The sequence below is a fragment of the Phalacrocorax carbo genome, chromosome 16 (assembly GCF_963921805.1).
Source record: "Phalacrocorax carbo chromosome 16, bPhaCar2.1, whole genome shotgun sequence".
Classification (NCBI taxonomy): Eukaryota; Metazoa; Chordata; class Aves; order Suliformes; family Phalacrocoracidae; genus Phalacrocorax; species Phalacrocorax carbo.
In genome coordinates this window covers 11,869,735-11,891,022 of record NC_087528.1, presented here as the reverse complement: position 1 = coordinate 11,891,022, position 21,288 = coordinate 11,869,735, and the positions used below count along the sequence as shown (strand labels likewise).

Genomic DNA, 21,288 nt, shown 5'->3' with positions numbered 1-21,288 from the left:
CCTCCATCTGCTCGGCATCGCCAGGCTGTGATGGATTTTGTCTGAGATCACGTCTGGCCCCGGCGGCAGCGCGCAGCCCTCTGCCTGCGCCTGCCCGCTGCCTCTCCGCCCTCCTCCATGCCCACCACGCTGACGGCCACCAGTCCTGCATCCCCTGGGGAGGTCACGGTCTCCCTGCCACCACCTCGCCTGACCCCACACCCACGGCGCCGGGACGCCCTGCCCCACGGGGAGGAGGGATCGCGACATCCAACAGCATCTCCTGGCCCTTCCTCCATCATTTTGCCCCATCTCTTCTGAATCCACGTCACCACCAGCTGCGTCCAGGGCAGGGCTCACAGCACACCCCCGTGCCCAGGGTGCTCCTGGGTGCCTCGTTGCTCTGCAGGGCAGGGATGGCAGTGGGGAGGCTGCCTGGCACAGCAGGCCCTTCCCCACGACACGGGGAGATGCCGCTGGATGCTGCCAAGACCTGCAGGGATGGAAGAGAGCCTGCAGCACCCAGAGTTGAGCTCAGCCCCCCAGGGACCTCCTCCGCAGCTCAGCATCAGCCTCGGCAGCTCCCCCAGAAGAGAACCCCCCTGCCCTGCAGCAAGGTGACACTCAGTGGCACTCCTGCCTGGCAGAGGGACCTCCTTCCCGCTCCATCCCTCCCCAGCCCCTTGGCCCTGGTTAAGGACAGCAGCTGCCCAAGACATGCCCAGGCCCACCAGCACACGGGGCAGCCCTGCCGCCTCCCACCTCCGCTCGGGGCTGTTACCTCAGCGGTTTGGTGGGAGCTGTCAAAGCGGTCCCGGGCCAGGGTTAACCTCGGGACTGTCTGCAGAGGCGAGTGGGTCCCAGCCTCACGTGGCCAGACTTGGTCGGGGGATCTGAGTCTCCCGCAGCTGTTTGAAGAACACGCTGCTGCTGGGTTGCAGTCAAGCGGAGGGCGAGTTGCTGCAGAAGCAGCCAGTCCCGCTGCAGTCCCCCTCCTTGTGCCGGCGTGGTGCGGTGGGATGGATCCAGCTGGGCCGGGGGACTGATCCGTCTGAAAACCGCCTGTCAAAGCCACAGTGGGTTTCCTCTGCTGGCGGTGCTGCAGATGGAGAGAAGGGAGCTGACCTGGTGATCCTGTGCGTACCCCCCGTCACGCAGGGAGGGCTCAGGTGCTGATCCCTGTGGCGGGGGAAAGGTGGCACAGTCCCCAGCCAAGCTCTGCTGGACCCCAAACGAACACCACATGTGGTGCCAGCCACTGTGGGGCGGGCAGGAGGCGGCCAACGCCTCCGGGCTCTGCCAGCATCGTGTTGGTGACCCTGGTTTTGTGGCTCTGTGTGGAGGGAGCTCTGTTAGGCTCCAAAACCTCAGTGTGGTGGGCACAGAGGTGACCACTATTCCGCTCTCCCAGCTAATGGCACCCAGAGGTGGCAGGATTGGGGCACCTCAGAGTGATGCTGAGACACCCTGGGGTGGTGCTGGGGGCAGTGGGGCAGCACAGGTGGGGCACGGCTGGGAGTCCTGGGAGAGCCCTGGGGTGATGCCGGGGGTAGTGGGGATGCCGAGGGGGCACGGCTGGGACTCCTGGGAAAGCCCTGGGGCTGTGGGAGGGACAGCAGGCTGGGGTACCCAGGGGTGATGCTTGGGGTGATGCTGGGGGTGGTGGGGGGCATGGCTGGGAGTCCTGGGAAAGCCCTGAGGTGACACTGGTGACTGTGGGGGATGCCAGTGGGACATGGCTGGGACTCCTGGGAAAGCCCTGGGGCCATGGAGAGTGGGCAGTGGGGTGGGGTACCCGGGGATGATGTTTGGGGTGCTGCTGGGGGGACATGGCTGGGAGTCCCAGGAAAGCCCTGGGGTGATGATGGGGGTAGTGGAGGATTCTGGGGGCACAAAGCTGGGAGTCCTGGGAAAGCCCTGGGGTGATGATGGGGGTAGTGGAGGATTCTGGGGGCACAAAGCTGGGAGTCCTGGGAAAGCCCTGGGGTGATGCTGGGGGTAGTGGGGGATTCTGGGGGCACAATGGCTGGGAGTCCCGGGAAAGCCCAGGGGTGATGCTTGGGGTGGTGGGGGGTCATGGCTGGGAGTCCCGGGAAAGCCCTGGGGTGATGCTGGGGCCGCCGGGGCTCGGCCGCCCACGCCGCCGGCGGCGGCAGCAGCTCCTCGCTCCCTCCTCCTCCTCCTCCTCCTCCTCCTCCCGGCTCCCTTCCCTCTCCCTTCTCCCAGAGCCAGCCCGGCCGGGGGAGGAGCCGGCCGCGCACAAAACCGCCCGCCCGGCCCCGCCGGCCCCCGCACCGGCACCGGCACCGGCGGCGGGGGGCGCCCAGCGCCCGCCCGGGGCCATGCGCGCCGCGCCGGGGCCGGGGCCGGCGGGGCCGGGCGGCCGCCGCCCGGGGCCATGAGCGGGGCGGGGGGCGGCGGGGGCAGCGCCGGGGGGCGGCGGGCGGCGGGCGGGCGGCGGCGGCGGGCCCTGCGCTCCCTGGGCAGCCTGGCCGGGCGGCTGCTCCGCACCTGGGCGCGCCTGGCCGGGGGTCGCGGGAGGCGCCGGGCCGCCCCGCAGGACGACGACGGCGGGTTCCGGGAGGGCGGCCCCGGGGCGGGGGGGGAGCGGCGGCGGCGGCGGCCCGGGGACGGGGCGGCGGCGGCGGCGGGGGGCGGCGGGGAGCGGCCGCCGGGCGCGCAGGGGCTGCGGAACCACGGGAACACCTGCTTCATGAACGCGGTGGTGCAGTGCCTGAGCAACACGGCGCCGCTGGCCGAGTTCCTGGCGCTGGGCCGGTACCGCGCCCGCGGGGCCCGCGCCGAGGTCACCCACCGGCTGGCGGCGCTGGTCCGCGCCCTCTGGACCCGCGACTACACCCCGCAGCTCTCCGCGGAGTTCAAGGTACCGCCGCCGCCGGGCGCGCCCCTCCCCGCGGCCTCCCGCCACGCCCTGCCACGCCCTGCCACGCCCTGCGCCTCCCGGGGGTGCCTCCTGCCCCTGGCACCCCCAACAGCCACCGGCACCCCCCCTGCTCCCGTCACCCCCGTGTTCTCAGCACCCACTGACACCCCCTGCTCCTGCTGCTCCCCCCTGCTCCCGGCACTCACCGCACCCCTCCACTCCTGGCATCCCCCCTGCTCCCGGCACCCACGCACCCCTCCCGGCACCCACGCACCCCTCCCGGCACCCACCGCACCCCTCCACTCCTGGCATCCCCCCTGCTCCCGGCACCCACCGCACCCCTCCACTCCTGGCATCCCCCCTGCTCCCGGCACCCACCGCACCCCTCCCGGCACCCACGCACCCCTCCACTCCTGGCATCCCCCCTGCTCCCGGCACCCACCGCACCCCTCCACTCCTGGCATCCCCCCTGCTCCCGGCACCCACCGCACCCCTCCCAGCACCCACCGCACCCCTCCACTCCTGGCATCCCCCCTGCTCCCGGCACCCACCGCACCCCTCCCAGCACCCACCGCACCCCTCCACTCCTGGCATCCCCCCTGCTCCCGGCACCCACCGCACCCCTCCCAGCACCCACCGCACCCCTCCACTCCTGGCATCCGCCCTGCTCCCGGCGCCCACCGCACCCCTCCCGGCACCCACCGCACCCCTCCACTCCTGGCATCCCCCCTGCTCCCGGCACCCACCGCACCCCTCCCAGCACCCACCGCACCCCTCCACTCCTGGATCCCCCCTGCTCCCGGCACCCGCTGGCATCCGCCGCTCTTGGTGCCCTCCCTGTAGCCAGCACCCACCTGCATCCCCCCTGCTCCCAGCACCCACTGGCACCCCTCCCACCACCCACCGGCATCCCCAGCACCCACCTGCATCTCCTCTGCTCCCAGCACCCACTGGCACCCTCTGCTTACAGCACCTGCTCCCCTGCCTCATCCTCCCCCTGTCCCCCCCCAGTCCTGCTGTCCCCCCCAGCCAGGCTGCCTCCCCTGAGCCCCGGCCCCCCCTCGGGCGGGTGAGCCCCCGGCCCCCTGCGGAGCCGTAAGGGTGGGCAGTGGGGTAAGGCGGGACGGCGGCCTCGGGCCCCGCCGCCGAGCGGGTGTCGCGCCCCGCCTGGGCACGTGCCCGCGTGCTGCAGGCCTGCGCCCGCTCGGGGACGGGGTGTCGGGCGCAGGGCAATGCTTTTAGCCCCACGCGTGGGGACGCGTGCCCACGGGTGACATTTCAGCAGGGACGTGGTGCTGCAGTTAAACTTTGCCAAGTGCTGTGGGCACCGGGAGGCTCCTGGGAAGCCGGGCTCCTTCCCGCGTCCGGGTTTCTGGCAGCGCTGCCGGCTCCTGTGGCAGCAGCCGAGCTGTTCCTGCGCGGGCAGGGGCCGGGGTACCCGCTGCCGTGCCCCCCCCCTTTCCCAGGGGGACCTGCCTGCCTCCATTCCCTGCCTGGAGGCTGGCGCACCCACCCCGCAGGGATTGCCGGGCTGCAACGGGTGCTCCGGGGGGGCAGGGTGCTCACTGCCCTTCAGTTTCCTTGTGGCAAAGTAATGAGCTCCTGCAGCGCTTCCATGCCCTCCGCTCCTAAACACACGCCTTCCTTAGGCACAGAGTGAAAACCCAAAACTTCCAGCATTTGCTTTGAATTTCTTCCGTGAATTGCCACCTTATTTTTTTAAAAAATCTGACTAAATAAGATTTAAAGTAAGAGCCGAGTCTGACTCATTTTGCTTGGAGCCCATCCGTGGTGGCCTTGCTCCCTCTGCCTGCACCGGGATGCCTGTACTGCTGGGAGCGGGGCTGGGGGCAAGCGGGGCCGGCGGGGGTCTTGGCTCGGGGTGTTTCCCGGCGGTGCTGGAGGTGTGAGCCCTGTCCCGGCAGGTCCCAGCACGCCGGTTAGAATCGGCACAGACGGTCAAGGTTTAACTGCATCAGCTGGTTAAAATCTGCACGGATGGACGGGGTTTCTCCCTCCCGGTGCTGGTTTTGGGACTGAGCTCCTAAAATTGTCCTTTCCTCTTCAGCTCTGAACAGCCACCGCCAGCCCAAGCTCAGTGATGTGTCCCTGGGGACCCCAGTCGTACCTTTTGGGGTGCTCCCTGGGTGCCCTCCCTGGGCTTTCCGCAGGGAGCGGGTTTCCCAGCCCTTGGCACCCTGCTCTTTCAGGGTTAGGGACCCATCCTGGCTCTGCTGGTGCTCGGGGCGGAGAGGTGACCCCAACCTGGGACCACTGGGCTGGGAGCTGGCAATGGACTCCCTACTGGTGCCACCCAGGTGGGTCTCGGAGGAGGGACCCCCTGGGCCAGCAGCGCTGCCTCGCCAGCCGCCCCATGGGGCCCTGCCTGTCCCCGGGCCCCATCCTGGCTCTCAGCCCCGCACCTCGGCCCCGCAGCGTTCCCAGCCACATCTTCCCGCTGCAGCCCCCAGCGAGGGCAAACACCCCATAAGGGCATCGTGCTGCTTGCCTAACAGTGAAATTAATGCCAATTAGCCCAAATGCTATGGCCTGGCTGATGGGGGGTAGGTGCGGAGATTAGGGCCTGATCCAGGCACGGGCAGGGGGACACTGTGGTTGGTGGCACCTGGGCTTTCAGGGCAGGGTGCCCAGAGGGTGCATCACGGTGGTTTCACCCCCGTGCCTGCTCTGGGACCGATTCCTGTGCATCGGGGGGGGGCAAGGAGGGGTGTGCACTGGGGAGCCCCATGAGCACCTCCTGGGGACCCTCTGCGGGGCTGGGGGGACGGAGGAGGGGTGAGCAGAAGGCAGCCTTGGGCAGGGGGAGCAGCAGGGCTTTGTGTGGGGGACAGAGCCCGGCAGAGCAGGTAGCAACCCCTCGACCGCCCTTGGGGTGGGGGCTGGCAGGAACCCCCTGGGACGTCTCTGGTCCCTTGTCCAGGTCTCACCCGCTCTGCTTCAGTCAGAGGGCACTGGGTGCTGGACTCTGATGGGCTGAGCATTGCCAGTTTTGGGATGCAGGGGGCTTCCTCCTGCCTGTGTGGGCAGGGCAGGCAGGGCTGGCAGCTCCCCTGCCCATGGGTCACGCATGTCCTTGACTGTATGAACAGCCCTTATCTCTTCTGGGGACTTGGGTGGCTGAGCTGGCACCACCAGCATCGCCTGGCTGGGGAAACTGAGGCACAGGGAGGCGCTGGGCTGGCTGCTGGTGGCAGGGTGGCAGGGGCAGGCAGGACCTGGGGGAGAGCTGCTCCCTGCCGAGTCATCCCAACACTGGGAATTGCTGTTACACGGGGTTGGTGCCGTCGGAGTGTGTGGGTCGGGTCACGCCGGTGGGTCCCCGTGGGCTTGGCTTGCCACATGGGTTTGTTGGGGGGTGCCCTGTCCCCTCGCCCGCAGCAAGCTGTCCCCTCCCAGCCTCACCCTGGCAGCTGAAAGCTGGGTTTTTGTGATGGGTGCTAATGAACCGGCCGTTCCTCAGTGCCGGCCAGCGTGGCCCGAGGCTCAGCGCCCTCCCTGCCCGTCTCTTGCAGAACATCGTCTCCAAGCACAGCTCGCAGTTTCGGGGCAACGCGCAGCACGATGCCCTCGAGTTCCTGCTCTGGCTGCTGGACCGCATGCACGAGGACCTGGGCGCTGCCTCCCCGGCTCAGCAGGCCCGTGTTCCCGAGGAGGTGGGTGGCCCCGCCGGGGTGGCCGCGCACCCTGGCTCGGGGTGGGGGGATGTCCACGCCGGGTCTGGGACTGGGGAAGCCCAGATGTCCTGGGAGGGGGTGGGCTGGAGTTGTCCCCCGTACACCAGTACAGAATGGGGATGCTGGTGGAGGGAGGGGAGGATGGCGGGATCCAGGTGCCGCGGGGCTGGGCGGGGTGGTTGGGTGCTGGGAGAGCATGGGGGTGTTGGCAGGAGCCCATCCAGCTGAGCACCCTGGTTCTGATGGGCACCCTTGTTCTTGGGGTTGCTCGTTCAGGAGGAGACCCAGCCCCACCATCCCTCCCTGCCACCAGCTAAGCTCGCTGTAATTACAGCACTCAGTGGCTTTGCTGCTGGCGAAAGGAGTAATTAAGTCTCTTCCATCCGTCTGCGCTCACGGCATCGCCCTGGCCCTGCCCGCCTGTTGCAGTGGGTGGATTTGTGCCGCCGGCGCTTGCCGCCTCGGCTCAGCAGCCTCGGCTCTGCTCAGCAGCGTGCTGCACCCGCTTTGGGGGGGATGCTCGTCCTGGGCACAGGGTCCTGGGAGCAGCTTCATCCTCCCTGTCCCCAGCTTGGGGCATCGTGGCTGTGGGGCGTGGGTCGGGGACCCCACGGGCAGTCCCTGCCCGGCCTCCAGCCTTGCATGGGTGCAGCTCCATCCCGCGCGGGAGAGCTCGGCTGCGGTGCCCATCTCCAAAGCCTCTGGCCGGGGCAGCCCCGTGGCTTCCAGCCTTTCTTGGCTGGGGGTCTGCAGCCATCCCTGCACCGAGCTGAGCCGTCCTCAGCCCTGCCCGCCTTTCCCCAGAGGCGTTTCGATACCCCAGGCTGTTTGGGAGAGCCTGGCAGCGGGCAGCTCCCCTCGCCTCGAGGCACCAATGCGCGCCACGGGCTGTGGGGTGGCGCCGGCGGTGCCCTCGTCTGCCCGCGCTGTGCCGGGCAGTGCCGTGGCAATGCCCAGGGTGCCCGCCTGGCTCTGGGGACGGGGCCCTTTGTGTCCCCGCCAGCATCCTTGGTTTTGCTTGGCATCCCCCAGTCCTGGTCCCATTTGGGGGATGCCACCTGAGTGGCACCCATGTGTCCCTGTCCTTAGGGAGGGGGTGCATGGTGGGGGCCCTGAGGCTGAATAAATGGCTCTGAAGTGTCTGGATGGAGGTGGGCACGCACGCGTCCGCCCCGGTTTTGCGTGGGAGGAGGGTTTGTGCCGATACCGAAGGACGGGCATGGTCTGGAGTGGTTCACTCCTGGTCAAACCCGTGCCGAGGCTCAGGGACCGGAGGAGCTCAGCTGGTGGAAAGCAGAAGACGAGGAGGTCGGTGGGTCCAGGGCCCGGAGCCAGGCAGGCTGGAGGGGTGGAGATACCATCCTGGCTGTTTGATGGGCACCCCCAGGGTGTCTGCTATGGCTCTGGGGCCAGCTGGGTGGGGACAAGGCTTGGCTGCCGGAAGGGCTGGAGAAGGAGGCACCCCCTTGGTTTTGGGGGGATTTTGGGGGACGTGTGGGGAACAGGCACCGTCCAGGTCCCCCCTCTGCCACACCAGATGGACCCTGGCCCTGGGCAGACCGTAAGGACACGTCAGGCTCAGCAGGACCTGGTGCCAGCAGATGGCATGAGGAAAATCCACCTCCCGGCCAAATACCTCATTGATTTTCAGTCTTGCTCATCGCGACACCAAAAAACTCTTCTTCTTACCCCAAAACAGCTCAGACCTTTCCCAAGCTACCGAGGTTCCTTTCTGCGATGTCTCTTCTGCCATCAGGCTCTTTGTGCCTGTAGCGGGGGGTGAAGCCGGTGGCTCCTGTCCCCTGTGTGTGGGGATGGGGGCTCCCCGCGGTGCCCAGGGCAGTGGGCGGGCAGGGAGGTGTCAGGTGTCCCCTAACCAGGCAGGTTTGTCTGTGTAGCATGGTCGTGTCCCACCATTCCTGTTCCCTGCGGGGCAGAGCAGGGGGCCCGGCCCCTCCTAGGGTGCCCTGGGTGCAGGGCACATCTCGCCTCCCACAGCTGGTGCTGGCATCCCCCAAAGTTGGTAACGGCTGCCCCCCTGGCTGGACATGCACCCTTTCCTCGGGAGGGAGGAAAGGATCCTGTGCAGCCAGCCGGCGCCGTCCTTGGTGTCAGCCTGTGTCAACAGCAGAGCCCGTGCCTCAGTTTCCCCGAGCACCGAGCAGGGGGGATGGAGAGAGGGCTCCCTCGTGCAGCGTTCAGCCCACGGAGGAGCGGGCTTCTCTCAGGGAAGGCGGCCCAGTGTTGCTCCCGCTCTTGCGCAGGGACGTGCCACGGGCTTGCCGGGGAGGATGGGTGCGGGCACCCAGCCGGGGAGCGCGGCTGGCTGCGGTGGTGCCGGCAGCTGGTGCGTCAGGCGTGGAGAGAGGCCAGGGGTCTGTGGGGGGAGAGGTGGTCGCCCCGCCATCCGGGGCTGAGCCGGGGGACACAGTGACATGGGGAGGTGGCCGAGGGATGGGTTGTCAGCAGAGCAAGTGCTCCCCACAGCTGCCTCCCCTGCCAGCTCGGGGGGTGCTGGCAGAACGGCACTGCTCCCACTCTCTGCGCTGGGCACGTGGGCTCTGAAAGCCCAGCTCTGGGGCAGGGGCAGGGGGTCGGGGTGCTGGGTGCTGTGGCAGGTGCCGTGCCGGGGCTCAGGGTGCCGTGCTGGGGTGCTGTGCCTTGGTTCTGCATGCCGAGTGCCGTGTCTGGGCTTGGGGTGCCATGCCAGGTGCTGTGTCTGGGCTTGGGGTGCCAGCTGCCCTGCCGGGGCTTGGGGTGCCATGCCAGGTGCTGTGTCTGGGCTTGGGGTGCCATGCCAGGTGCTGTGTCTGGGCTTGGGGTGCCAGCTGCCCTGCTGGGGCTTGGGGTGCCATGCCAGGTGCTGTGTCTGGGCTTGGGGTGCCAGCTGCCCTGCCGGGGCTTGGGGTGCCATGCCAGGTGCTGTGTCTGGGCTTGGGGTGCCAGCTGCCCTGCCGGGGCTTGCTGCTCGTAAGAGGCGCTGGGGAAACATGCGGCAGCGGGGCTCATTCTCTGGGCGGCACTGGCAGCCCCGCGCCGGCACACCTGCCTGGGAGGGCATCACGCCAGCCAGGGCTTTTTTTAGCTCCCTGGTTCTGGTGTTTTGCGTGTGGTTAATTCGCACCCGGCTGTGTTTGCCTCAGGTGGGCGCACCTGCTCAAGGAGCTCATCTTGCAGACATGCAGACAGACACACCGACACCTGCTCGCTGCAGCATTCCACTGTCTCACACCCCTGCCCACCCCAGGTCCCCACAGCACGGCTGGTCCCAGTACCCATGGGTGCCGCGGGCACCTCCCTGCCGGGGCTGCCGACCCTGCGAGTGTGCCCGTGGGCACTGGGGCTCCGTGGGGGGAGGTTGCGGGGGTACCGGCTTTCCCCCACCAAGCTTTCCCCTGCCAGAGGTGCCCGTGCTGCGGCACGGATAAGCCGTTCCAGCCGACTCACCCAGGATTTCCCTCCTGGAGCATTTGAGCTGGGCTCAAACATGTTCCCAGCTCAAATTCCTCAGTGTCCAGAAGCTCTGGACAGAGGGGCTGTGTCGGGTGACCGCTGGGAGGCCTCACCTCTGCAGACCCCCTGCTCGCCCGTGGGTGCTGGGGCAGGGATACGGGCGGAGGGTTAACCCTTAGTGCCCCGCGCTGGCTGGTGGATGGGATGCACCCCAGAATTTCCCCAGGAGAAGGCATTGTAGGGGGGCCTGGGGGGCACGGGGCAGGTGGGTGCCAGGTAGGGGTCACATTGGCATCACCTTCAGCCTGTCCTCATGCCGTGGGGACGCTGAAGCTGGGCTTGGTTCACAGGGACGTGTCCCTAACCCCTCAAGGGTAGCAGGGGGGGTCCCCCGGCACCTCACTCACCCACTTGTCTCTTGCCCCCGCAGCCTGGCGAGGACAGGAGCGGCAGTGCCGGCAGCTCCCCGTCGGCTGCCCAGCATCCCCGCGGGCAGAGCTTCGTGCAGAGCCACTTCCAGGCGCAGTACAGGTGAGCGGGGAGGGCCAAATCCTGCCCGGGGAGGCTTCGTCCTCCTGCGAGCCCCCAGCAGCACTGCAGGGGCTTTGCTGGTGGGTGGCTGGGCTCTGGAAGCCCAGGGAAGGGACGAGCTGGGGAGCACTCAGCCTGCAGAGAGGCTCCATCCATCCATCCCACCCAGCCTGGGCACAGGAGCTGCTCCCCTCACGGGCAGCGAAGCCATGGCTAGGGGCGAAACGAAAGGTGAGGAGTTTCAGGACATCTCTTAGCCTGCTGCAATGCCAGCAAATATTTTTTGCAAGTGTTAAAAAAGACACGGGGAGGGTTGGAGCCTGAATCCCTGTGGCAGTGAGCGGGGTGTCCTGCCCACTCCCCACCCCTGTCTCAGCCCTTGGGCTCCCGGTAATTAGCTGGGAAGCTCTGGGAGCAGCAAAATTAGGATGGAGCGATGTTTTATTTGCACGGTGCAATGCTGGCAGTGTTGTCCGGGCTGTGCGGGTACAATGGGGTGGGGGTGAGGGGCCAGGCAGCTCTTGGCCAGAGGGGGCAAACTGGATTTAGTATGGACTGATCCAGAGCAGGGTCTGAAACCACATCCCAGGGGCGGTTTTTGGTGCAGGCAGATGCCTGGTGCTTGGGACTGAGAGCACGGGGACATCAGCCACATCCAGTGTCACCTCCTGGCGTGGACACGGACACAGGCAGACCCCAGGCCTGGCCCTGCTTCTGCCTGCCACGTGCCTTCCCTGGGCATTTCATAGCCCCTGCCTTAGGAGACCCCATTGTCCTCCTCGCCGTGGCCCCAACAAACCCTTAAGTGGGTCCCTTCGTTGTCACCGCCCCAGGGTGGGGAGGGCCACCAGGAGATGGCTTTTGCTGGGACAGCTGATTTTGCACAGCAGTTTGCTGCCAAAAGCAAGGCGGCTGCTGAGCCGGTGGGGCTGGGGGCTTGGGCTGGGGAGACGGGCAGGGGGTGCCCTTGGTGGCCTCCATCAGTGCTGCTGGGCTGTTGGTGGTGGGCGATGGAGCAACCCAGTAAGGCGTGGTGTCCCTCAAGGGCCCATACTGGGACCAGTAGAATTTAATATCTTCGTCAGTGACGTGGTGGGGTTGAGAGCAGCCTCAGCAAGGTGCACCAAGCTGAGCGCTGCCGTTGATGTCTGGAGGGAGGGGGTGCCCTCTGGAGGGGCCTGCACGGGCTGGAGGGGGTGGCCACGTGAACCTCATGAAGCTCAACCAGGCCAAGGTCCGGCGCTTGGTTTGGGGCAACCCCAGTACCAGTACAGACTGGGGGATGGATGGAGAAGGACTTGGGGGTACTGGTGGATGAAAACTCGGAGGTGAGCTGGCACCGTGCGCTCGCAGCCCAGAGAGCCCGTCAGATCCTGGGCTGCGTCGCAAGAAGCGTGGCCAGCAGGGCGAGGGAGCGGATTCTGCCCTTTGCTCGGCTCTCGTGACACCCCCTGCAGCGCTGCGTCCGGCTCTGGGCTCCCCGGGGCAAGACAGGCACGGGGAGCCGGTCCAGAGGAGGCCACAGAAATAGTCAGAGAGCTGGAACAGCTCTGCTATGGAGAAAGGCTGGAAGAGCTGGCGTTGTTCAGCCTGGAGAAGAGAAGGCTGCGGGGAGACCTTACTGCGGCCTTTCAGTGCTTAAAGGGGGCTGATAAGAAAGATGGAGTGAGACTTTTTATCAGGGCCTGCAGCGACAGGACAAAGGGCAATGTTTTTGAACATCGAGAGGGTGGGGTTGGACTGGACATAAGGAAGAAATTTTTCACAGAGAGGACGGTGAAACCCTGGCCCAGGTTGCCCCGAGAGGTGGTCGATGCCCCAGCCCTAGAGACATCCCAGGCCAGGCTGGACGGGGCTCTGAGCGACCTGATCGAGTTGGGGATGTCCCTGCTCGCTGCAGGGGGTTGGGCTGGATGGGCTCTAAAGGTCCGTCCCAACCCAAATCGTCTGTGGTTCTGTCACAAGACTCAGGATCCAGGTTGTCCCAGGCCTGTCCCAAAGGACCAGCGCGGGGACGTCCCTGCATGTGGGTGATGGGACACCCGACACGTTCACCTGGCTGAGCCCCACGGGGTGCTCGGGTGGGCCAGCATCTGCCCACGCCGTCCCATGCCATGGCATTGCAGGCGAGAGGGGGCACATCTGGCACCACAAGTCCTTCCTCCTGTCCCAATTAATCCCTCAGATTGTATGAAAAAAAGGCACTTTAATTATCCACCCACTTCTGCATGCCAGAGCCCGTCTGTGCCCAAAAGGATTTATTAATTGGTGCAGCTGCTTCCCGGAGAGCTTCGAGGTGGTGGCTAACAAGGGCTCAGGATTTTGATTTGGTTTTTAATTGATCTTTTCCCTTTTTGTTTAATAAAAAGGAGAGAAAAAAAAAACCAATTCAAAAAAACCCCAGAATTAAATAGGGGGTAAGGTGGTGGTTGGAATTAAAGGTTCATTTAAACCAGGCATTGGTGGAGCATCTCCTGCAGGATGCTGTGGGAGATGGGGAAGCCTTGCTGCTGCCAGGGGGACCTGGCCCTCCCTGGTGGCCCTGTGCCCCCTGACAGAGCAGCAGGGTCCCCCCGCACTGGAGCCAGTGGCTGTGCCATGGCAGGGACCAGCCGGGCTGGGTACTGCCCCTGGCCCCGCGCCGGCAGGCTGGGAGCACGACCCTGGGGGGTGCAGGATGCGTCCCCGCGGTGCTGGCGGGGATGCCAGCCCGGCGGGTGCAGCGTCCAGCCCTGCGGTGGGGGCAGGTGGATGGGGAGCTCAGCAGGACCGTGGTGTGCCCTGGGGCCGCTTGCCGGGGGGACGGTCACCGCCCGGTGCCACCACCGCCCCTGCCTCTGGTGCTGGGTGCCAGGGTGGGCAAGGGGCCAGCGGTGCCTCCCCAGGGTTTGTCCTGGGGCTGAGGGCGGCTGCCCATCAGCGCCTCCTCCCTGCAGCCCAGCCACAGCCCTGCTTTTCAGGAGAGGTCCTGTCCCTTCCCAGCACCCCAAGGTGTTGTCCTTGCTTAACCCCCACCTGGGTGGGCTGGGGTCACCCCAAAGCCTCCAGGAGCCACTCTGGGCTTTGCAAGCCCTTGGGAGAGGGAAGCCTTTCAGGGCCGCAGCCACATGTGGGAGTGGGAGACCTCACAGCCCCCAGCCCTGGGATTTCCCCCTGGCTTCTGCAGCACCAGTTACTGCGGTCACCCTTGTTAGGTTTCAGAGTGAACAGATCATTGGGCTGGGCAGGCGGGTAGGGGCTGCCGTGCCTTGCCCTGGCAGGAGGTTGTGCAAACCCAGCGCGATGCCGTGGCCATTGAGCCCTGTGGGATGCGGTGCCCAGGGTGCGGTACCCGTGGCAGGGCGCTGCAGCCCCAGGGTGGGCGCTCTGGGGGTGCCGTCCCCGCGCCGGTGACGCGCCCCGGCCGTGTTTCGCAGGTCCTCCCTGACGTGCCCTCACTGCCTGAAGCAGAGCAACACTTTCGACCCCTTTCTGTGCATCTCCCTGCCCATCCCGCTGCGCCAGACCAGGTGAGCCCAGCCCTGCGCCTCCCCAGCCGCTCGCCAGCGCGGCAAGAGGCACAGCTACTACTTGGGGGCGGGCGGTGTTTGGCTCCAATGAGAGTAATTTGCATATTTAGGGGTAAATAATCAATTTGGGAGGTGGTAGCAGCGTTGGGACAGGTGGCGGCCACCACCGCAGGAGCAGTGACGATGGGTGTTTGCTGCCCCGGAGTCAGAGCCGCCACGCTGGGGCGCGGATCCCTCCGGCGTGGTCACGAGCGGCGTCGGGTCTCGGTGCGGCGTGTGGTGGCTCTCCCCGCCGAGGCGCGTGGGCGCACACACACCCGTGTCGTGTGTGTGTCCCCCCCGGTGTCCCCAGGGCTCTCAACGTCACCCTGGTGCTGCAGTGCGAGCAGCGGCGGTTCGTGCGGGTGGGGCTGGCCGTGCCCCTGCTGGGCACCGTGGCCGAGCTGCGGGAGATGGTGGCGCGGGAGGGACGCATCCCCCCGGAGCAGGTAACGGGGTGTGGGTGCGGGGTGGGGGGGAACAACCAGGGACGCCCCCACTCGCTCGGGGACGCTGAGGCCGCTGGGTGCCGCCCTGCAGGTGATCCTGGCCGAGGTGTCCCCGCGGGGCTTCCTGCGCTCGCTGGGTGACACGGAGGAGCTGGGTGCTGCTGGGGAGGGGGCTCCCCTCTACGCCTTCCAGCCCCCCCCCGCCCGCCACGCAGGTACTGCCCCCCCTCCTCTCCTGATTGGCTGGCGGCTGGCCACCTGTACAGCCCTGATAGGTTGGGAGTGGCTTGTGCGGCCGCAGGGTTGGTGGGATGGGAGCTGCGCTGGGGGCGGGGCAGGGGCCAGGGTTGGTGGGAGGCGGTGGGTCCCCTTGCTGTGATTGGTGGCTAGGAGGTGAACTGTGATTGGTGGGGGAGTGGGTCCTGTCTGCTGTGATTGGTCAGAGGCAGCGGCTCTGCACTGGGATTGGAGGGAGGTAGTCTCTGCTGGGATTGGTGGGAGCTGTGTCCCCTCTGCTGGGATTGGTGGGAGCCTTGTTTTCCATTCACTCCAAGCCCCATGATTGGTTGAAAGTGGGTGAGCTCTTCTGTGATTGGTGGGAGGCAAGTGTGCTCTTCTGTGATTGGTGGGAGGCAGGTGTGCTCTGTTGTGATTGGTTGCAGGCAGGCGTGCTCTGCTGTGATTGGCAGAGGCCACGCCTCCCGGGCTGTGATTGGTGGGCAGCATGGGGGCGCAGGCAGCCCCAGCAGCAGGCAGGGCGCCTGGCAGGGTCATCCCCGCGCAATAATTAATGCCTGGCCTGAACGAGATCGCCTTAATTCCTGTCCCCGGGCGGCCGCCCCGCCCTGCCCCGCCCTGCCCCGCCCGCAGGGTGCCCCCGCAGCCTGCCAGCCTCCCCCGGGGCGGCCCAGCTGGAGGGGCAGCGCCCGCTGCCCGCTGCTGCCCGCTCCTCCGACTGCCTGCACCGCGGGGCGGGCGGCCGCATCCTGCTGCTGCTCTGCAACACGGCGGGCGTCGGAGCCCAGCTCGCCAGGTACCTGCCCGCCCTGCCCACGCGTCGCCTGCCCTCTGCCTGCCACGGCGGGAGGGGGCGCGGGGGTCCCCCCTCAGCCCGGCGTCCCCCGCTGTCCCCAGGTTCGGGCCACCGCTGGTGCTGCGGGAGGAGCGGGGCGTCTCGTGGGAGCAGCTCCAGCAGAGCATCCTGGCCCAGCTGCGGGCCCTGCTGCGGGGAGAGGTGCGGGCGCAGGTGAGCTGGCGGCGGGGGACACCGCTGGCCCCCCCTGGGGACACGCTCGGCCAGGGCTGGTGGCACCTGCTGGCACCGCGGCCGTGGAGGGGAAGGAGCTGTGGGTGGCCGTGGTGCCTCTGTGGGTGGTGTGGTGGCCCCGTGGGTGGCCGTGGTGGCCCCGTGGTTGGCCATGGTGGCCCCGCGGGTGCTTGCATTGTCACTACGGGTGGCCAGTGGTGTCACCATGGGTGACCACAGTGTCACCACGGCTGCCGGCAGTGCCACCCAGCTCCCACGGCAGAGCCGCCCCAGCCCAACCACCCTCCCCAGCACCCAGGTGCCGCCATCCCATGGGTGCTGGTGTCCCCGTGCCGCCCCTCTGCCCCCAAGTCACACTGCAGCCAGCGGGACCAGTCATGCCCCTGCCCCATATCCCCGCCCCCACGGGCATCCCCTGCCAGCCTGGCCACAGGGACCAAAGAAACCTGCTTTTGGGTTGTTTTTCTGTCCTGCGTCACAAAGTGGGGCTCCCCCCAGGTGGCACAAGGGGGCTGGGAGGGCTCTGCCCCCCAAACAGCCCCACAGCCCCCTCTCCCCTCGCAGGGCGCGGGAGCCCTGTTCCGCATCCGCCTGGCTGGGGGCTCGGCCCCCTGCGCCTACCTGTCCCCGCAGGACCCCCGCCCTCTCTGCCACCCCGCCATCGACAGGTAAGGGCGCCTGCGGGGACGGGATTGTCCCCAGACTGTCCCCTCCTTCCCCATGGGTGGCCCCGGTGTCCGTGTGGGTGGCCGTGGTGGCCCCGTGGGTGGCCCCGATGTCCCTATGGGTGGCTGAGGTGTCCCCATGGCTGGCCTCAGTGTCCCCGTGGCTGGCCATGGTGTCCCCGTGGGTGGTCGTGTTGGCCAAAGGTGTCCCTGTGGCCACAGGCGGCCACCCTGCTCATCAGGGTCTGGGTCCCCAGCTCCATGTCCCCACCATGGGTGCTGCTCGGGGAGGAGGTGACCGTCCCCACCTGCCACCTGGCAAGGAGGTGGCCCCACGGGGAGAGGGGCTTTGGGGGGGGCCTCTCACCTCGTCCTCGCCCCCAGAGCGCTGCAGCTGAGCGGGGCGGGTGGCCCTCCCCACGTGAAGCTGACGGTGGAGTGGGACGTGAGCACCAAAGAGCGGTGAGTCCCTCGCACGCAGGGTGTGGGGGGACACCCCACCACTCCGATCACCCTCCCTGACACCCTCCCCCGTGCCCCGTGTCCCCCCACCTCCCCGCGCAGCCTTTTCGGCAACATCCAGGAGGAGGTGGTGCAGGACGCGGAGAGCGTGCGGCTGCAGCAGCAAGCGCACCGGCAGCAGCACAGCTGCACGCTGGACGAGTGCTTCCAGCTCTACACCAAGGAGGAGCAGGTATGGGGCACCCTGCCCTACCGGGGGTGGCTTTGGAGGTGGCAGAGGGGTGTTGGGGAGGGAGGTGGCCGTGGCATGTGGTGTCCCCAGCTGGCCCCGGACGACGCCTGGCGCTGCCCGCACTGCAAGGTGCCCCAGCAGGGCACGGTGAAGCTGAGCCTCTGGACGCTGCCCGACATCCTCATCATCCACCTCAAGCGCTTTCGCCAGGTGGCTGAGCACCGGCACAAACTCACCACGCTGGTGAGGTTCCCCCTGCGGGGTCTCGACATGGCCCCCCACATGGCGCAGCGGGGCCAGGCCGGCGGGCAGCTGTTGGGGCGCTGGGCGCCCTGGCAGCCCCCCCTCTGCCTGCCCCCGAGCTGCCCCCGTGACTACCTCTACGACCTGTACGCAGTCTGCAACCACCACGGCAGCATGCAGGGCGGCCACTACACCGGTGAGCGCGGGGGGTGCCGGGGGGCTCGGGGCCTGGAAGTGGGGGGGGGGGGGCACGGCAGGGGTGTGCCGTGGGGCACACGGAGGGTTTGGGGGGGCACTGCAAGGGGTCTTCTGTGGGGCACAGTGTGGGGGTTTGGGGGGGCACTGTAGGGGGTGTGCCATGGGGTACAGTGTGGGGTTGGGGGGGTGCTGCCAGGGGTGTGGCATGGGGTGTGGCAGCAGAGTGTGGGGCACATCAGGGAGCATGGCATGGGGCTTGGGGGGTACTGCAGGGTTGTGCTGTGGGGCACAACATCATGAGGTTAGGGGGGCACCTCAGGGCAATATGCTGTGGGTCACAGTGTGGGTCAGGGTGGGGACCTCAGGGAGCTGTTGTGGGGGCACAGCATGGAGTTGGGGGGCACCTCGGAGGTGCCTGCTGTGGGGCACAGCACAGGGGAGCTGGGCCGCAGGGGGCACACCGGATGGCATCGCAGGCACGGCCCCGGGATGTCCCCCCCAGCCATCTCCTGCACCCCCAGCCTGCCCCTGTGCCGTGGGGCTCAAGCTCCCCACTGCACCGTGGGACTGGGTGGGGGGCTGGGGGGAGCCAGGGCAAAGCCTGCGTCCCCCCATCATACTCTGTGTCCCCCTGCTCACCCATTGCCCCCAGCCTACTGCTGCAACGCCCTGGACGGGCGCTGGTACAGCTACGACGACAGCCGGGTGGAGGGGGTGCAGGAGGCGGAGGTGAGCACCCGCAGCGCCTACATCCTCTTCTACCAGCGCCGCAACGCCGTGCCCGCGTGGTCGGCCGGCAGCTCCGTCAGGGGTGAGCACCCCCACATCCCTGCCCGCCTGCGCCCCGACAGTCCCCGGGCGGCCCGAGGCCACCGCTCCGGGCCCACGGGCATGGCCGAGCGCGCCCACGGGCACGCAGAGTACGGTACACGCACGTGCACACGCGTGCGCACGCGGACACGCATGCACGCCCATTGCTGAGCACCCATGGGTGCTGCAGCAGCGACCGCCCCGGGGTGCCGGGCGTGGCGGGACCCCTCGCCCCGCAGCCCGGCCCAGCTTCCCGCTCCCCGCAGGCTCCGCCGCCTCCTCGCTCTCGGATCACTGGCTGGCTCGCCTGGGTGGCAGCACGCGGGACGCCACGGCCACGCGGGACACCACGGCCACGCGGGACACCACGGCCACGCGGGACGCCACGGCCACGCGGGACGCCACGGCCACGCGGGACACCACGGCCACGCGGGACGCCACGGCCACGCGGGACACCACGGCCACGCGTCCCTCGGCCGCCCCGACCCCCCCACCTGGCACCCCCGATGCCACCACCGCCCTGGAGAAAGGTGATGCCGAGCGCCCCGTCCCCACCCCAGGACCCTGGCGGGGGGGTTCTGCCTCCTCCCAACCTATTATTTTTTTAACTGCAGGTGGCTTTGAGGCCAGACCCTTGGTGCGGGGTGTCCAGGGCCGCAGCCTCAGCGTCAAGCTCTCGCCCGCCGGCGGCCCCCCCAGGGCTGTGCCCCCGCGCTGGTCCTTCACCAGCAAGGAGCGGGGTCGGCCGGGGGTCCCGGGGGAGCTGGTGGCCTACCTGGAGTCAGGGCGCCGGCCCCGCTGCACCCGCCGCTCCCTCCTGCCGCTCAGCGGGAGTGGGAAGAGTGGCCCCGGCACCCCCCCGTCCCCCAGCCCTGCACCAGCCGGCCCCCCAGAACATCACGGCATGGGGCAGGAGGAGCCGGGCACACCCCGAGCCCCCCGCCGGCCCCTCCGTGTGCCCCTGCTGCGGCGAGCTGCCAGCGCTGGGGCCGAGGGGTCCCTGCGCCTGCCCCCCAAAAGCCAGAGCAGGCCGGCGCAGAGCGGGGAGGGGACGGGGGGGCTTCGCCGGCCCAGGCTGCCGCAGCCGGAGGGGGATGCGAGTGTCCCCCCGGCACGGCTGACCCCCAGCCCCGCGGTCATGGCACGCTCGCAGAGCTCAGCCAGCCTGCCCCCCCGCCCCGAGGGCAGCCTGCGGCGCTCGGCCTCGCTGGGAAGGGGTGCAGGGGGTCCCCCCCTGCCCACCCGGGGTCCCCCCCTGCCCGCCCGGGGTCCCCCCACGGCCACGCTGCAGCGGGGACGGCAGCCCACGGGCTCGCTGTGCCGCCCGGCCGTGCCCGAGTCCAGCTTCTGAGCCATGGCCGGTGGGCATCCCCGCGGGGGCACCCCAAACTGGGTGCTGTCCCAGACTGAGGGCTCCTGAACCATGGGTTCCCAAGCAAGGGCACCGCAAAGCAGGGTCACGCTGAACCAGGAACATCCCAACCTGGGGGTTCCCGGACCAGGGCATCCCCAAACGGGAGGTATTCAGGTATCCCAAAGCTGGGTCATCCCAGAACAGAGACACCCAACCCAGGGGCATCCCAAACTGGGGGTGTCCCAACCCAGGGGCATCCCAAACTGGGGGTGTCCCAACCCAGGGACATTCCAAACTGGGGGTGTCCCAACCCAGGGACATTCCAAACTGGGGGTGTCCCAACCCAGGGGCATCCCAAACTGGGGGTGTCCCAACCCAGGGGCATCCCAAACTGGGGTCTCCCCACCCAGGGGCATCCCAAACTGGGGGGCATCCCAACCCAGGGGCATCCCAAACTGGGGGTGTCCCAACCCAGGGGCATCCCAAACTGGGGGCGTCCCAACCCAGGGACATCCCAAACTGGGGGCGTCCCAACACAGGGACATCCCAAACTGGGGGGCATCCCAACCCAGGGACATTCCAAACTGGGGGTGTCCCAACCCAGGGGCATCCCAAACTGGGGGCGTCCCAACCCAGGGGCATCCCAAACTGGGGGTCTCCCAACCCAGGGACATTCCAAACTGGGGGGCATCCCAACCCAGGGGCAATCCTAAACTGGGGGTGTCCCAACCCAGGGACATCCCAAACTGGGGGCGTGCCAAACCGGGAGCACCCTGCACCAGAGGCTCCTAAATCAGGGCATCCCAACCCAGCGACATTCCAAACTGGGGTCATCCCAAACTGGTGTCTCTGAAACCAGGGGCATCCCAACCCAGGGCCATCCTGAACGGGGGGCATCGCCCGCTCCCCTCCCCATGCCCCCTCCCAGGGAGCGGGCGGGCACGGGCTCCCCAGCTCCGCCAGCCCTGGGACGTGAGAGTATTTATTGTACCGGGAGAGTTTTATTCAGAGACGCTTTTTGTTTTCTAAAAGGCGACTATTTTGGGGGGGCAGGCGGGCCCCCCCCCACCAAGGTCTATGCAATACGCGATTCATCCAGCCAGCTTTTGTACGCGGGGCTGCGGCCCCCCACCGCCGGCGGTTTCTATTAAAGACACGTGAAAGGAGCCTGGTGCGGTGCTGGGGGGGCCACGTCCGTCCCCGGGGACGTACCCAGGGGGTGGGAAGGGCTTTGTGTCCCATGGGAGGGTGGCCCTGTGCTGCGGAGCGTGCTGTGCCCCGGGGCGGCGGGGCTCAGCCCCGGCGTGGGGCTTGGTGGGGTCAGCACCGGCCAAGTCCTGCCCCCCTGGGGTGGCTGTGGTGGGAGGTCCCGGGGCCGGTGGCAGTGCCAAGAGCACCACGTGGCTGTGCCCAGCGAGGCAGAGGAGGGGGATCTGGGGAAGCTTGGTGCAGGCACAGCAGGAGGCAGGGATGGGCACGGAATAGGTGGGCTCGAGGTGGAGATGGAGGTGGAGGAGA

General features: G+C 68.0%; 1 protein-coding gene across 1 annotated transcript; it reads left to right on the top strand.

Annotated features, from left to right (window-relative positions):
* The first annotated feature begins 2,377 nt into the window (after window positions 1–2,377).
* USP43 (ubiquitin specific peptidase 43) lies at window positions 2,378–20,936 on the top strand. The gene is made up of 15 exons (XM_064467431.1): window positions 2,378–2,863; window positions 6,397–6,537; window positions 10,442–10,542; window positions 13,959–14,051; window positions 14,404–14,539; window positions 14,631–14,754; window positions 15,410–15,572; window positions 15,674–15,785; window positions 16,371–16,474; window positions 16,856–16,933; window positions 17,036–17,165; window positions 17,256–17,604; window positions 18,259–18,417; window positions 18,683–18,946; window positions 19,031–20,936. The coding sequence occupies exons 1-15, from the start codon at window positions 2,378–2,380 to the stop codon at window positions 19,765–19,767; spliced, it is 3,177 nt and encodes a 1,058-aa protein (XP_064323501.1). The 3' UTR covers window positions 19,768–20,936.
* Window positions 20,937–21,288: the final 352 nt, after the last annotated feature.

Coding starts and splice junctions, on each gene's coding strand:
- USP43 (XM_064467431.1), top strand. CDS start 2,378: ATGAGCGGGGCGGGGGGCGGCGGGGGCAGCGCCGGGGGGCGGCGGGCG. Junction 10,543..13,958: donor CACTTCCAGGCGCAGTACAG/GTGAGCGGGGAG, acceptor CGTGTTTCGCAG/GTCCTCCCTGACGTGCCCTC. Junction 14,052..14,403: donor ATCCCGCTGCGCCAGACCAG/GTGAGCCCAGCC, acceptor CGGTGTCCCCAG/GGCTCTCAACGTCACCCTGG.